Genomic DNA, 17898 nt, shown 5'->3' with positions numbered 1-17898 from the left:
AGATACAACTGGGAAGAGATACCCCTTCAAATAACCTGGTCCCAAGCCATGTAGGGCTTTGAAAGTGACAGCCAGCATTTTGAATTGGACTCGGAAGCAAATTAGCAACCAATCCATGTCCTGCAAGAGAGGCGACACATGCACAAATCTAGGCTTGCACAAAACTATCAGGGCTACCTAATTTTGAACCAATTAAAGCTTCGAGATACTTTTCAAGGGCAGCTCCATGTAGAGTGCATTGCGATATCCACAAGGTGGAATTTTAATGGTTTTGCAATCAATTGCCAGAAGATTCCTTTATGCCTCTCCTGATGCATTCTGCTTTGTTCCAACCCTGACAATAGCGTATTCCCCAATGAATCCTTTAAAAAGCTTATCAAATAGCTTTTCACACAACAGGAAAGCGAAATGTTAGTTGGCTGGAGCAGCTTTTATGTATTCATGTGTAATCCAAGTTATATTTAAAGTGTCACAGCCCAGCCATTAGTCCATCGATCAGAAAGAGTTTCAAATGAGTTCCGATTTTTCCTACCATGCAACATTTTCTTTTCCTATTCTGAATAACAGGTAAGACACTGCTACTTTGCCCTTTCATAATCACAAAAGAAAATATGATAATGTGTGAAAGAGCTTGCTGACCTACAAGAGCATTTTTTATAAAGTGTAAGTAATTAAAAACTAAACTGAGATGCTAGCTCATTATAACAAAATTATATTATTATGATACAATTGCATTTTACAATGGCACCTTCTTTAGGATCATGATTATTCTGAAAATAGATGTCCATAAGTAATATAGAACTCTTAACTAAAGTTGCAAGTGGCTTCTCCATAAAGAGGGAGATAAATAGGTTTTTTAAATTGATATATTAGTTTTCCTGACGGTATAGTGAAACCTCTGATCATTTAACCAAAATGTGGATTGGGTGCTTTCTAAAGAAAAATCTATGGTTTTAGAATATGATATTTCATTCAGTGGATTGAAATCCTGATTGCACTTGTCACCTATGAGATTGCCTATAGACATTAGACTATGTATGAACAAATATATTGAAATACGGGACTCATTTATACAAAATACAGAGGTTAAAATATATAGTCAAATATATAGTTGATGTAGTTAAACCAGTTGTATAAATGTATTAGAAATATATATATTTGAATAATTGTGTTAGATAACTGCATAGAATTCTAACTACCTTTACAACTCAACTGATATAACTTCATTTTTGTTTGTTGTCTTTGTTTGCTTTTAAAAAAACACAATTTTCATGTGTTTTCCCCTCTTTTTGTTGACAATGCATGTATTTTTATCTTTGTGAGTTTTTTGTTTTTCTGTCATAATTTTTAAAAGCAATACAGTAAAAAAAAGAGACTACGATATTTCAAAATTTGTATCAAATAAGATATATTTATATTGTTTTATATTTAAAAGATAATAATAAACTTCCTTTAATACCTTTAATACCATTAACTGTTCTCTAATGGTTCGGATGCCCCATGGTTTACATCGATTAGGATAAATTTAATTTTTATGTCAATTCATAAGAACCCTTACTATCTTATTATCTTAATCATATTATTATCTTAAGTCATATTTGTCAGAATAAATGAATACTACAGGGTGTTTCTACCTAAATGTCATGTTTTGTGTTCTTTTTAAGGCCATGCCCACCTAACCGATTTTAATATCGCAACAATCATCAGAGACGGTGAAAGAGCAACTGCTCTAGCTGGAACTAAGCCTTACATGGGTAAGTGGACACATTTCTGTTGCTTAACAATGTGGTTTGCCTGCATATTCATAATGGGCTGAAGGATCATATTCTTCAGGTATTTAGTAGTATTAGGGTTTTCCTTGGAAAACGATGACTGTTACAATAAAGGTAAAGGTTCCCCTCGCACATATGTGCTAGTCGTTCCCGACTCTAGGGGTTGGTCCGTTTCAAAGCCAAAGAGCCAGCACTGTCTGAAGACGTCTCCGTGGTCATATGGCCGGCATGACTAAACGCCAAAGGCGCATGGAACGTTTTTACCTTCCCATCAAAGGTGGTCTCTATTTTTCTACTTGCATATTTTACGTGCTTTCGAACTGCTAGGTTGGCAGAAGCTGGGACAAGTAACTGGAGCTCACCCCGTTACACGGCACTAGGGATTCGAACCAGTGAACTGCCGATCTTTCGATCAACAAACTCAGCATCTTAGCCACTGAGCCATTGCGTCCCTGACTGTCACAATACAAGTGATTTAAAACTCACTATGAGATGGAAAGAAATAAAAACATCCTGTTCCTGTAACAAATTAATTAAAATGATATTAATTATTTTAGGGGCACAACCAGAGAAGGCTTTTGTTGTGAAATCTCATCTTTCGTTTGTAATCCTCTACTGTTTCTGTTGTTTTTCTTCTACACAGACTACTTTACATTAAGGAGTCAAAAAACAATGGACAGACTTTCATTTCCCTTCATAATACTAAGAGCCCACTATGTGGAAGCATCTTTAATAGTAACCTCTCCCCTCTACACACACATTTCCTAATACCGTGGTACCTTGGTACTCAACTGGTTTGAAACTCATCGAATTTGGTGCTCAACACATTTTGATGTGAAAATTTTGTCCCAGTACTCATCACTTGTTTGGTACTCAACACAGGAGCTAGAACTTGTTGGTGTCAGCTGCCTTGTGACTTTCTCCATTATTTCTTATAGGAAAAATTTATTTAGTTTTGGTACTCATTGTGCCCTATCCTTGAAAACATCACCTTTTCCTATCTTAGATCCAAAATTGTATTTGTCCACTCAGTCCAAATAAAAGATACATTTTCCTGCTAAACTGTACCTATTTTGAGATTCTGTCACATCACATTTACTTTGTTGTGTTTGTGTGTATGTCTGTGTTCTGTACCATATTTGAACATGTATAATATGATATATTAGAGTCAGTTTGGTATAATGGTTAGGATGCCAAGCTAGAAACTAGGAAACTGTGAATTCTAGTCCAGCCTTAGGCACAAAGCCAACTGGGTGACATTGGGCTTGTCACTCTTTTCTCAGCCCTAGTAAACCATTTCTGATCAACCTTGACAAAAAAATTGCAGGACCTTGTCCAGGAAGTCTCTAAGAATTGGACACAATTGAATGGGAGAAAAAAATGAAATAAAATATATTTAGCATATGGCATATCATACATGGGCTAACAATATAATATTAACATTTCACCTAGATTAGTAAAACACAATAAAATATAAATGTTAAAAAGATGTAAGTTCAAATACTAATGTCTAGGCCAGCTAAACATTGAAACACAGCATTGTTTATATTAAAAAAATAATATTTATCTTATAGTAATCCTCCCACTCTTTATTTTGCCCTAGGCATAAAATAATCATCTAATTTAAATCTATTTATTTTTCCCTCTCTTAAAGAGATTAAAGGTTTAAGAATGCTTTAATTTTATATTTTGTTAATTGAAACCTTTTGCTTCTTGGTCCTTCATTGATATTGGCTGTTTATAGCAGACGGCAGCTATAGTTTACATCTCCAAGATTAAGCATATGGTCCATCCACCTTTTAGAGCTGTAAACAGTCTCACTTAATTCTAGAAAAATGCAAACTATGGAAACGGAATCATATTAGCAACGATTTCTTAATTTTTGCTTTATATAACTATACAAGTACTACGTGTATTACCAATCTGGAGTCTTGAAGTCTGAACGTCACTTACCCTGATTTCAGCTGGTTTATCTTCCCAAATATTTGGTCCTACATATGAAGTCAACATGTGATTCTCTTTTGGTCAGCATGCCCAGTTACAACTTAGAAGTTCTTGTGTCTCATTTACCTGTGATTAAACCCCACTAAATTTGTTAGAATATCTGGTTTTACAACTATGGGAAAATGCAAAAACTGCAACAGCAGTTATACTGAAACTAACGATGATGGAGGTATTAAATGATGTCCTTGTTTTTCTTTTCAGCTCCGGAGATCTTTCATTCCTTTCAGAATGGAGGAACAGGGTATTCCTTTGAAGTCGATTGGTGGTCTCTGGGAGTGATAGCATATGAGCTTCTGCGTGGATGGGTGCCTAACATATTTTTTATTTTTAAAAATACTTGGAAATTGCTTTTCCCCATTAAAGTGTGGGGAATAGCTTCATGGATTCCAAGTCAATGAACATACAAATCAGTGGAAGTTAAAAAGTCTTATTGAAGAAAACAGTTATAAAATGTAACACACACAAACAAGACAGCCAAATAGGAAATTGCAACTTTCTACAGATGAGTGTAAATTCAGAACAGAATTTAAAGTTCCTCAGCTGTTGGAAGCTTAATGTTATTCCAGTTAATGTATAGTGTTATTCCTGAATTGATCTATATTGAAGCTGATCTCTAGGAGGGGATTTCAGAGTTCATTTTTTCTACCAGTTATTCATATTTCTAATTAAACACACTTCTTGTTTGTCAGATACCAACAATTTATGTGAGGCAGTACCAGTTCTTAATATCAAGTTCTCTCTGCCATAAATGGCCACCTTGGATTTGTTCTCTTAAACTAGTCTGCATCTATGTGTTTCTGTTTCTCGGTCTTGGTCTATCTCTTATCCATCCATCCATTGTCCATCCGTCCGTCCATCCATCCATCCATCCATCCATCCATCCATCCATCTATCTATCTATCTATCTATCTATCTATCTATCTATCTATCTATCTATCATCTGTCTGTCTATCACCTATCTGCTGCCCAACTCCTTCATGGTACAATATTAAACAATTTGAGACAAAATGATATAAAACAAAATAAAACAAAACATATGAAAAAAGGGATGGAGTCTCATAACAAACCAGTCATCCCACAAAGGGCCACACCCTCTATTCCAGAGCCTAAGGGAAGAGCCAGGTTTAAGGACTCCTTTAAATAAAGCTAAGGTGGGGGTTCTAGGCACTTCAAATGAATGCAGGACAGACATTACAACTTTGTGGGTCTGTTCAGGTGCCATTGTTAAAGTGGAATCTGGAGCCATGCAGATTCTGTCCGACCATCCAGGATAGAGAGTAGCTATGGGAGACAGATGGTCTTTTGGATAATCATCTTGAATCACATCCAGAAGGGTGCTGGCAACCAGTGCAGATTAACAAAGATGCCATCACATATGTGTGCATGCCCATAAATGCCTGTCCCACAGCATTCAGAACCAGTTGCAGCTTCCAAAGGATCTCAAGGCAGCCCCATAAACTTTGTAATAGTTGAAATGCAAGGTAACCGAAGCATCATGATGATAGTAACAGCTATAGTATTACAGCAGTCTAAATAACTGCATTAATTAAATGCTTGATGTTATGATAAATAAATGTGGAGTTCTCGTGCATTTCCATTTATTCATCTTTTTTCCCCCCTCAGAGGCCTTACGACATCCATTCCAATAGTCCCGTGGAATCGTTAGTTCAGCTGTTCAGCACTGTGAGTGTTCAGTATACAACAGCTTGGTCAAAAGACATGGTGGCATTATTAAGAAAGGTAAAATCATTGTTTCTTTGGTAAGGATTGCAATGATTCATTATCACTGCACAAATATGGGCTTTGATCCAAAAATATGTGCTCCCTCTGACTTGCCAACATGCTGCATATGTCTGTGTAGCAACAGTTGCCTTCAGCACATTACTTCATTGTTCCTAGAACAGTGTCAGGGAAACATGCCTGCAGTCCTAAGCACCGAAGTAGGGGGTGGGGTGGGGGAGTGTGTTTTGCACCAGAAATACTGTCTCCTGTCCTTCAAATACTTTCCAGCTCCGTATATGCGTCACTGCCGCGGTGGCTCAGTCGTTAGAATGCAGTATTGCAGGTTAACTCTACCAACTGCCAGCAGTTCGATCCTGACTGGCTCAAGGTTGACTCAGCCTTCCATCATTCCGAGTTCTGTAAAATGAGGATCCAGATTGCTGGGGGCAATGTGCTGACATTGTAAACCACTTAGAGAGGGCTCTAAAGCCCTGTGAATTGGTATATAAGACTATGTGCTATTGCTATTTTCATTGGGTAGATGTAAGTGCATTGTCAGAGAGGAAAACATATTTTCTTTACATGTAATGCAGCATGTCATTTTATCGTTAAAGCTATGCAATGGCTATACCTTTAATTGCCAGTAAATACCTCCTTGCAGGCAGTTAAAGGGCTTTCTGCTGGCTTGATTAATAAGCTTATTTTCACATTATCTTTTTTTCAGATTGTGATACCCCCTATAGGAATTTAAAAGACAAAAAAATGTGTGAAACGGGTGGGATGTGTCTCGCGATCCAATTTCTCCTTCCTCTAGCATTCCTGTGTTGAAGGGGAATGTCTGTAGGAGGCTGAAATTGTGTTTGGATGGTAACAGCCCTCCGTGGAAATTCAAACTGTGAATAATCGAGGGTCGTCTGTGTATCAGACTGGATGTGCCAGACTTCTTTATAAAAGCAAGTGTCTCCTATGTATGAAAGATTAGCTAATTGTGCTAATGATTGGTATCACTTAAGACTTGAGTGTCAATTTCTGGAAGCTTGATATTGTGATACATTTATAATTTCCACTGACTGCCAACTTAGGTGATTTTTGCCAGGACTGGCTCCAACATAGGACTTTTGAGAATCAAGAGGAAGTGATCAGCACTGCTTGAGGGAACACTAGCAAAAGTACAAATAATCTTTAAAAGATAAAAGTGAGAAACAAGAGTACTGAGAGCATCCAAATTCGCTCCACTGGAAACTGCATATATAGAGGCCATGGGATACTGAATGCTAGATTTGTGCAGTGGAATGATTTGCAGAATATATTGGACTGAGCAAAGCTCGTCTCTATTCCATCTGGTTTTGGGGGTTTTCCCAGATTTTTCCTGCCTGCGCAGTCCCTTCGCTTCATCCACAGTCCAGTGGAAAGATGCTTGTGCATGCCTTGGAAGGCCCCAAAACGTTTATGATGAGCTTTCTGGAGGACATAACATTCTGACCATTTTTAATGCAGGGAGATTCCCTCATGCCAACATGCTGTGCAAAGCACCCTTCAAATCCATTACAAAATGTTCCTTCAAATTCTTTGCCAGCCCTCTTCAATATCTGTAGGGAAAAAAAATTAAATGTAAACTGCCATTGATGGTTGAATGTTTTTTTTAAAGATGAGTATCTTGTAAAAAAACAAAAGGGAATGCATACGTATGTACAACAGCGACAAGAATCAAGTGCTCCAATATAAATGAACAGCGTGTGTTATTTTAAAGTAGGATTGTGTTATGGACAATTTACTCAACAAGAATACTCCCTCTGCTGGATTAATATAGGAAGATAGTCTCCAAACAAACATTGTCTATGAAAAGTAATAAGCAGTGGAAGGCACAAAGCATCCTGAAGATGAGTATTTGTGGATAACCCAAATGAAGAATAAATTGTTGAGGCGAGGAGAAGTTTTGTTCATATTTGAATTAGATGAGCATCAGTATGGAAGGAGTGTGATGTTATTCCCAGTCACAGAAAAAAATAGAACCTCTGAACTGATGCAACTAGGAGACTTTGTTCTCGTCCTTTTTCCCAAATGTAGATTTAAGAAAGGTCATTTAATTGTGTGCAGCCATTTCACTTTGTCAGTCAGCCATGGTGGCGCAGTGGTTAGAGTGCAGTACTGCAGGCTACTTCTGCTGACTGCTGGCTGACTGCAATTTGGCAGTTCAAATCTCACCAGGCTCAAGGTTGATTCAGCCTTCCATCCTTCCGAGGTTGGTAAAATGAGGACCGAGATTGTTGGGGGCAATCGTCTGACTCTGTACAATGCTTAGAGAGGGCTGTAAAGCACCGTAAAGCGGTATATAAGTCTAAGTGTTATTGCTATGGAAGGCATGTCAACTACTGCAGTGAAGAATTGGTGCTTCCCTTACGTTCTTTGTCAAACAGTGACTCAAGTACTGTAGGAATTGTGACTGTAGCTCAGTCAGAGGCAGTGGTGGGATTCAGCCAGTTCGCACCACTTCGGGAGAACCGGTGGTTAACTTTCTGAGCAGTTTGGTAAACTGGTTGTTGGAAGAAATCATTAGGGCAGAGAACCAGTTGTTAAATTATTTGAATCCCACCACTGGTCAGAGGGGCTACATTTTACTACTCTAGTAGTAGTAGTACTACTGCCTCTGCATCCAAATATCCCTGAGCATCTAAAATGAGATAAATAAGTTTGTTAACGGTAGACTGCAGAAAACTGAATGGGTCTTTCATTAAAAAATGGGGGATAAAACTAATTCACATTTAGCTATTTTATGGAGTGGAAAACAAATTAAATTAGAGGTTATATTATATAACTGTTGAGAAAAAGAAGCGGATTTCTCTTTATACACTTCAACTGCCTATGTGGAGAGGTGAAAGTAGTCTTCAACCTACAACCCCAATTGGAACCAGAATTTCTGTTGCTAAGTGAGGTGGTTGTTAAGTGAGTTGCACCTGATTTATCACCTTTTTTAACGATTTTATAGTTGTAAGCAAATCACTGCCGTTGTTAAGCGAATCTAGCTTTCCCCGTTAATTTTGCGTATCTGAGCTGGGAAGATCACAACTGGTGATCACATGACCCCAGGATACTGCAACCATTGTAAATACCTGCTGGTTGCCAGGCACCCAAATTTAGATCACATGGCCATGAAGATGGCGCGACAGTGTGAAGATGCTCATAAGTCACTTTTTTCAGTGCTATCGTAACTTAAAATGTTCACTAAATGAATAGTTGTAAGTCGAGAACTACCTGTAAAAGAGCTCAGATTTTTTTTTTCTGCAGCTGCCCGGTTTCGCCCTAAATAAATTTGCTTCGCCCTTCTGATTTCCATTTTCAGCTTTTGACAGTCAATCCTGAGCATCGTTTTTCTAGTCTAGCCAACATTCAGACTTCCTCCTACTTATCTAACGTGGACTGGGATGAAATCTGCAAGAAGAAAGTAGAGCCTGGCTTCGTTCCTAACGTAAGTCAAAAGTGATGAGTATGTTCGTTTCTATTGTGGGTCTCTGTTACTCATGAAGGAGGCAGTAATATAAAGCCAAGGGTTGTATTCCCCCCTCCCCCCCCACACACACCGTCCCCACGGCTAACAAACTTGGGCTCAGAATATTGCTTGCATTTTCTGCTTGCTATTCACACGGCAGCCTCTCTGTCTGATTTTTCACAGAAAGGCCGTCTGCACTGCGACCCCACTTTTGAGCTGGAGGAGATGATTCTGGAGTCAAAGCCCCTGCACAAGAAAAAGAAGAGGCTTGCAAAGAACAAATCCAGAGACAACAGCAAGGACAGCTCACAGTCTGTAAGTGTTCCCTCGCAGTTGCCAAAGGAAATTGAAATCTTTTGAGCGTCCTCTGATTGCAGGAGCTGGCTTTTTGCTTTCAAATGTCTCCGATGGGGCTCTGCAAGAACCCTTCTGTGCTCTTGGCCAAATTGTAAGGCTGTGTATAATTTTAATCTTTGCTGAAGTCCCAAGCAAAGTCCTTCCTTGAGTTGCTCCACAAAGCAGCAGGGATCCTTCACTTCTGAGCGTGGGAAAAAAAAGTCACTACAATACAGGTAGTCCTCGATTTATGACCATAATGGAGTCCCAAATTTATGTTGCTAAGCAAGACATTTGTTAAGTGAGTTTTGCCCCATTTTAACCACTTTTCTTACCACGGTTGTTAAGTGAATAATTGCAGTTGTTAGGTGAATCTGACCTTGCTTGTCAAAAGGTTGCAAAAGGAGATCACATGACCAGGGACATTGCAACCGTCATAAATATGAACCTGTTGCCAAGTATCCGTATCTTGGTCATGTGACCCTGAGGATGCTGCAATGGTCATAAGTGTGAAAAACGGTCATAAGTCACTTTTTTTCAGTGACGTTATAACTTTGAAGGTCACTAAATGAACTGTTGTAAGTCGAGCACAGAAGCCTCTTCTTACTTTGATCTTCTCTAGTACTGCTTAACTAGCATGGAAACAGACACGGGGAAGCTTCAAACCAGTACAGTGTGCTTCATTAAAGCAAAGTTGTTTCATAAACAGATTGCCTCTTCAGCACCAATCTAAATCTCCTCACACTCTTCTACATTATGTTCCTCCAATTAGGTGAGACTAAAGCTGCTAGAATCTCAACTCCTGCTACTATAATGGGATGTGGGAATGTGAAAGTCAGGAGGAAGAGCCACAGACCTGACAACTATCAGGCAGAAGAGATCTCAGTCCTCAGAAGTGGTAGTGGGATGGAATGGAGAATGGGAAGAATATTGGAAGAGAATTTATATTTTACCAACAAAGAAATAAAGGGAGACCAGTGTAGATCTATTTCAAGGTATTTAGCTCTCGTCATCTAGCCATACCCTTTCTGGGATTTGAACCCAGGCTACTTGCATATTAGATAGATGTATTAACCTCTAAGCCATGGGCTTGCATCGCTTTGTCAGCTATACCAGGGGAGAAATTAAGAAACTGGTCTATCAGGGCAATCGGTCTACCCAAATATGGGATGGAGTATATTGCTTCCAGAAAAACACTTAATTGCTCCCCTGGTATAGCTGACAAAGCAGGGAGAGCCCATGGTTTAGAGGTTAATACATCTACTTAATATGCAAGTAGCCTGGGTTCAAATCCCAGAAAGGGTATGGCTAGCTGACGAGAGCTAAATAGCTTGAAATAGATCTATATTGGTCTTCCTTTATTTCTTTGTTGGTAAAATATAAATTGAACACCAAAATAGTTTGTTGCAAAAGCAACTGCCTGTGAAGGCTCCTGGATTGGGGCTGAAAGGCGGAAGCGGAAGCAGTATGTTCCATCCCATATTTAGGTAGACCAGGTTGCTCTGATAGACAGTTTTCACTGGAAAAACACTGTTTCAGAGAGAGCCTCCCTAGTTTTTCAGAGACTAATGGAAAGGAGGGGAGAAATGATTTTAGACTTGCAAGGTTCTGTTAACGTAACCTTACGATAAAGACAGAGCTAGTCTTCATTGTTGTCCTTCTTATCTGTGCTGCTTTGAAGGGCTGTTATTTTATTCTGTCATATTGGTCCGTCAAGCAAACACGGTTTTATTATGACAAAGGACCAACCTCTTCCCAACTGCTGCTTATAAGTGACACCATTGTTGCTTTTCTTGTTGTTTTCCTTGGAATACCAACAGTATGCATGCCATTTAATGCAAGAACTCAGAGCCCTGTATCGAAACAATCATTCTGACTGAAAATATCTGAATAATGAGTGCAAATTTTGTCTGCATTTCTTAAGAATGAAAACGGATCAAAAGCAGAAATGAGGGTAACTGAGCAGACCAACAATTTCTAGAAGCTGACTGATCTGTTCATCACTATCTGTCCATGATGGTTGATTAGAGGAAACAATGCTAAAATAAAAAAGATGCTCTTTTTTTGAAGTCAGAGGTAGACAAAATCTAGCAGACGTTGGTAAGAAGAAAGAGTGTATATAAGCAGTGGCATATGGATGGCATCCTGTTGTAATGATCAGGTTTGCCAGGCAACATATTCTAATTGGAATTAGGTCAAAACTAGTCACAATTCTCACTTTTAATGCTTTTCAAAGAAAACACCTGTTCTTAGAATTAACAGGTGTAAAAGAGCCTTCCATAGATGTTGCCAAGAGTGTATTCAGTCTTTTAATCCCAGTAAATTCATTACGGGCTGAAAACTAGCAAAGAAAGAAAGAAAGAAAGAAAGAAAGAAAGAAAGAAAGAAAGAAAGAAAGAAAGAAAGAAAGAAAGAAAGAAAGAAAGAAATGACGTTAGATTGTCAGTCATCTAACTTCAGTTAAATCTGACTGGCTTTTAAGAATGTAGGGCTTTTTCTCTTTCCACAGCAATAATTCGCCTTTTGAAAGTAAATAATCCCTCCCGCTGTATTTCTAAACAAATTAGCAAATTTATGTCCAGCTGTTCCATGGGGGAAAAACAAAAACAAAAACGAAGTCTCAAATCAGCTAAACTGGAAATCTATTTTGTGAAGCAAAAAATAAAGCAGATAATAGCTGTACCATTCCTGATGTCCCTACTCAGTGCTAGGGCTATGCGGCGCATTGGATTTTTTTATTTTTTTTTATTTTATTTTTTATTTTGAATTTGTATACCGCCCTTCTCCCTGAGGACTCAGGGCGGTGAACAGCCAAGTAAAAACATCAAGTACAAATATTAAAATACAATTAAATATATATATATATAAATTTGGCCTCATTAATTAAAAACGATAAACAAAACAATTAAAAACACTTTAAAAATTAGGCCAGCCCGGCTTGCTGGAAAAGGAAGGTTTTAAGGGCACGGTGGAAGGCACTGAGGTCTTGGATTCTCCTTATCTCTGGGGGCAATTGATTCCAGAGGGTAGGTGCCCCCACAGAGAAGGCCCTCCCCCTGGGGGTCACCAGCCTGCACTGTTTGGCTGATGGTACCCCGAGGAGCCCTCTCTGTGGGAGCGCACGGGTCGATGGGAGGTCGTCGGTGGCAGCAGGCGGTCTCGAAGATAGCTAGGCCCTATGCCATGATGCGCTTTAAAGGTGATAACCAACACCTAATAATGTGCAGGACCACATTTGTAGCCTGCTTGCAACTTCATAAAGTAGCTGTAATGTATCCAGGGATCATTGTTTCTTTTGCCTGATGTCAGGCCCACCATTCTGCCATTCTATTGAAAGGCCTGGGGGAGGGGAGGGAGAATGAGGCTTGCTGGCATTTTCACATGCTTTTGCTGTAATTGCTTGGGAATTAGGGAGGGGAATTGTCTTCGGAGATGAGTGGACTCCCTCCAGCCAGTTCCAGCCTGGTTTCAAAGCCGTCATGCCCTGAGAGTGAACTGCTATCTGCCTAGCACCTCAGTGTTCTCAAAACATCCTTGCAACGTCACATTGGCTGCTGGTGGACTGGTCAGCGGGGGTTGGGCTTGGGGAAACGAAAGAGTTTCAGATTACGCCTTGCTTTCCTGCAATCACTTTCTCTCAGTAACAGTTCTTTTGATTCAACTTAAAGGATTCAAGAGTCTTACTTTCTTGAGGAACCAGCTGGGGCAGGTCCTTAGACCTGGATTCTATCAGTTTTTGCCATCTTCAGTTGCAATAGGCCACTAGCTGAGGAGTTCCTTCAAGGCAGTGTAGAATGAGACTAGAGTTCTATTTCTTCAGGTTCTGAAGCATCTTCTGTAGAGTAGATCTGAAATGCTGCACACAATCCTCCTTGGCTACTCTCGTTGTTTTTGGCTTCTCTCTTATTGCCAGGGATTGGTTGATTGGTTACAGTATTTATGTTCAATCACAGTTGATAACATTGGCCAATTCACAATAAATATCCATAAAACATTTGCATCAGCCTCCCCCACAATCAGTCCCATAAAACAACCATTAAATATCCCGTAAAACCAACCGTACAATCAGAACAGCCCCCCTATAACAAGGAAGAAAATTGTACAGTCTACAGCACTTAAGCTCCAGCAGCCCAGCAGAATAATGCTACTTTAGCCACCTTGTTGAAACAAAACAACATGTGGGTTGCCCAATACTCAGAGTGGGAGAAGTGTTCATAAAAAGGCCTGAATCTGACCCTACTTTCCAACTCCTCCATCTCTTGGAGCGGATTACATGAAGCATCCTCTCTATGTTGGAGTTTTCAAGATGGCCAAACACCTTTCGAAGGAGATGGTGCCTAAGATGTCACCTCTCTGTAGGTCATCTGCATCTCCATCTTGGAGGAGGGAGGAGAAACCACCGGTTGAAGGAGAGAAGGTGTCAAATGCAGGAAACCAAAAGTCAAGGTGGTTCAAATAGGTTTATTGCAGGCTAGCATTCTCTACAAGAATCTGAACTACTAACAGTCAAAGGAAACTGGCGATAGATAAGAATCAATTAATTCAAGGTGGGTTGGACTTAGATCTCTTATGGACCTGCTTAGCACCTCCCTTAGGCTCAGTGTGATCATCTCCTATTGGAGGTCCCAATTTGGGGGCGGGAGTGTCAAAAGACATTCCAACTTAGAGTCCATTTGGGGGAGGAAGCATTTGAGGCCAACCCTTTAGATCTGTAACTGCTGTTTTTAAGGGAAAACAGAGTTTGATGAGATTTTTGTAAACTGAAAAAAATCTCACCAATAAAGAAATCTATTTGACAAAATCTCAGAGTTGTTCTAGTTGCTTACACCTGACAAAAAGGGTAGGTGGATAGATGGCTACTGGTTTACTTCTATCTAAAGAGCTATGACTGAACATTGATTTTAATTCGTCTCCTAATTTATTGCCTGCCATGTTAATCATGGCAGGCAATAATATCATATCAGACTGTTTTATTAAGCAAAATAAGGTTCCAGAATAACTGACTAATAGGAAGAAAGGAAAGCATACAGTGTCACAATTCTGAGTGACACAAAGATGGATGTTGTTATTGATTTTAGTTCTGTTTTTAGTTCACAGCAATTTAGACAAGAAAGTATAATGTAATGTTTCTCTTTTTATAGGAAAATGATTACTTGCAGGAATGCCTTGAAGCAATTCAGCAAGATTTTGTCATTTTTAACAGAGAAAAGTGAGTCTGAAATTTGTTTTTAAAAGGGAAGTGAGGGTGGGAAGATGGTTGGTTTGGCTGGATAATTATGATTACAATTTTTGGAGAAAAATTATCCTATTTCCAGTTCTTTTATGTCTCCTCAGAATCCCACTGTATATCTAAAATTGGAGAGAGCCTTCTGATCATCGAATGATAGAGATTGTAGGTTATAATCTGAGACATCTGACACATTTAAGCAGTGTTTCTCAACTGTGGCAGCTTGAAGATATGTGGTCTTCAAGCTGCCATGGTTGAAAAACACTGCATATAAGATATACATTAATTAGAAGATAAGATATAAGTCTTAGTTGGCAGCAAAAGAATAATAAAGATGGCACCAGATAAACTTAGGTGTTTTTGTACAATAACAAGAATGCTATTATTTAGATGTTCCTGCTCTTAACATTCACTTGCCCTATTTCATTTGATGAGACTGCTCAGAGTAGCTTTAGGACTACTCAGGCAAGTAAATCTGGAGAATGCAGTCTTCTAGAGAACCTTTGAAAGGAAGGATATGCAGGAGACAGAAATGCATATCCAGGGTGTTGAGAATGAAGTGACAAGGCACCTTAGACATAGTTCTATAAGCCTATCTGAACCCTAATCTCCATCAAATATTTCTTCTCAGAACAATGCTTTTATGATTACTTACTTTGCCATATACATAACTAACTTTACTTTCTATATATAGGTTGAAGAAGAGCCAGGATCAGATGAATGAGTCCCTTTCTCCTCCTGAAACAACCGATGAAACAGAGACTGAAACAGAATCTGAACATTCCAACATAAATATGTGTAGCTCAGTGTGTTCCTCTACAGGAAGCAGCTAGGACGATGGGGCAAAGGGGCCAGAAGCTTGTGTGCCTCTTACATAAAACATTCTCAGGTTGCAGGTTACAGTACAGCAGGTACTTTTGTGGATGGGGGAAAAAAAGAAGAGGAGTCACACAAACCAACACTGTAGAGCCACAGAAAAAGCAAATAGTTCTTACAGAACTCATGGATTGAAAAAAGATCTCCTGTTACCAGAGACTTTGCTACTATGCAACACCTCAACACAACTGTTCCATTTCTTTCTTTGTACGTTTCTTTTGATAGATGACAGATTGCAATCTGAAGCATATTTCAGGGACAAGAATGTATCATATATCTGAGAACATGCAGAATGAAAGCGGGCAAGGTGGGAGGGCTAGAAAAGATTGCCAAGGCAATTGAAAATGCTCCATCACTATTGTCCTTACAGCCAGAGCATGCAAAATTGTCGCTTGATATTTTCAGAACATTTGAGGATTCTTACAAAGCACAGCAGTTACAGAGTTACCCGCTGGGCCCAGGCTCAACTGATGCCCTTGGCTTCATGTGGTTTTTAATAAATTTAATCTCTGATTTAACAAGTGCTTTGGAATCCACCGATCTAGGGCCACCTGCCCTGAATTTTACAGCTGGTTTTTTAAAACGGTGCAGTGCAAGGTAATTTTTATTTTTGTCAAACCACTGCATCTTTTCACAAAGCCATCCTTGACTTTCAAGGAATGTTGTATGCTTACAAGCACCTGAACTGAGGTTAGCATTTTCTTCACTCCTGTAAAGGAGCAGGATATTAGCGTGGTTTGATTTGAGATGCCCCAATGATGGAGGAAGTAACATTTAATGCACTTCTTTATGCTCTTCAAAGTGTGATTTAAATATATCAATCATTGACACCCGTCTTAACTTCTTACAAAAACTGGACAATTTTGATGCTGATTCCAGCTGTGGATACTGCCTTTTTCACTGTTTCAAAAGTCACTTCTCCCTCTTTCTTATACCAAGCCTGCTATCTTACACATATTTACCGGGAATAACATCCACTGAATGTAGTGGATTTACCCCAGATAAAAATAGTAGGGTTGCCTTGAGGCTTTTTCTTACTATATTGTGGCTTTATTCTTAAAACTCTAGGAATCCTTGACATTAGGGTATATGTTGTACATAAATCTTGTAACTCTTTTCACTCCGGTTTTGTTCAAGCCTCGAAGAGATTGTCCTGTTTGTATCTCAGTTGTTTGTGTTTTCTTGAAAGAAAGTGAACTTTGCATGCTTTTAATGTTGATACATTTCCCACCCACCTGCCTTGTCTTATTGAAACCGATTTGCTAGCATTGGACTAGAGTCTTTTGGAAACAGGAATCCTTACAGCCTTACTACTGAAGCTACAATTTTTTCTGCAACAAGGTTTTTTTTTTTAATTTCTCTGCCATTAAGAAGGAATTCTGACCAACTTATTATCCAGTCAATTCAACAAACAACACCACAGAGGTATAATCCTTTTTATATGGACTACAGTGAACACATGCTTAATTTTCCACAGTTTTATGTGGAAGTTAGTAAGAAACAAAGATTGTCCACAACCAATATTTCATAAGAATCATTAGAAAGGGAAGAAAAATCAAGTTTATTTGTGTAGATATACAAAGAAACCAAAGCTTTATTCTCAGTGCCACTATTTGTAGATTATAGCCAGGTAAATGGCACATCCAATTTACAGTTGAATGGTAAATGTTATTGTGTTAGTACTATGATTAAAACTTCACTTGATTTCAAAGAAAGAAACTCTCAAAGAGGTTTATAGTCCAGATATTTAGATTATGCTATTCCACCATCTGTTTTATCATAGTGTCACAACCTCTGATGTTAAAAGCAGAGCTGCAAGCATGCCAACAGGAATGTTCAAAGTCAAAAGCCTTTTAAGTGTTGGGAAATCCACTTCCCTGCACTCACAAGTAAGGTCTAGTAGTGAGTACAGAACCACATTCAGCTCAATGTAGTTATTGTCCCCATGGGATACAGAATCCTAACACTAAGGATTATAATTTCAAACAGGATTATAACGATGTTCAGATAAGCCTGGATCCAGTCTTTTTTCAGACCATCCACACGTTGTGTTTCCTAATGCCTCAAGAAAGCTAAAGTGCCAATATGGTTCGCCAACTGATCCCTGTTCAGTTGCATCATAGCACAATAGATACTAGAGTTAAAACTCCAAATTGAATTCAAGTCCTAAGTGTGGGTGACATGTGCATGTTCTAGTAATCAGTCATAAACTTAAAATGTTGCATTTTTAAAATGAATACTTGCCTCTAACTAGTTTGTTTAGAAAGTGTTTAGTCTAATTAGCCTTGTGTTGAATGTTTTATGTGAATCTAAGAAGAAATGGCTTTCTTGTTAAAATGTTTGCATTGATATAAGCCAGTAAGTGTGGTTATTGGCCAATGAATTCATAGGAAGTCCATTGTTTTTTTTAAAGATACAAAATAAAAGATTTACAATTACGATTTAATAAAATGCCGAGCCAGCAAAGTTTGTTG

General features: G+C 38.8%; 1 protein-coding gene across 2 annotated transcripts in view; it reads left to right on the top strand.

The window, feature by feature from the left end:
* The window catches only part of STK32C (serine/threonine kinase 32C), a 193116-nt gene extending 175226 nt beyond the window's left edge, over window positions 1-17890 (top strand). For both annotated transcript variants that reach the window (XM_034436523.3, XM_087871682.1), the window contains 7 exons: window positions 1665-1754; window positions 3978-4081; window positions 5400-5516; window positions 8839-8964; window positions 9169-9300; window positions 14463-14530; window positions 15243-17890. In XM_034436523.3, the coding sequence (XP_034292414.2) occupies window positions 1665-1754; window positions 3978-4081; window positions 5400-5516; window positions 8839-8964; window positions 9169-9300; window positions 14463-14530; window positions 15243-15381 (776 nt within the window). In that variant the 3' untranslated portion in view covers window positions 15382-17890. The remainder of the gene's footprint in view (window positions 1-1664; window positions 1755-3977; window positions 4082-5399; window positions 5517-8838; window positions 8965-9168; window positions 9301-14462; window positions 14531-15242) is intronic.
* Window positions 17891-17898: the final 8 nt, after the last annotated feature.

This window comes from Pantherophis guttatus, chromosome 6 (genome assembly GCF_059756535.1).
Source record: "Pantherophis guttatus breed Tessera chromosome 6, ASM5975653v1, whole genome shotgun sequence".
NCBI classification, from domain to species: Eukaryota; Metazoa; Chordata; class Lepidosauria; order Squamata; family Colubridae; genus Pantherophis; species Pantherophis guttatus.
This window is presented reverse-complemented; position numbering and strand designations above follow the sequence as displayed.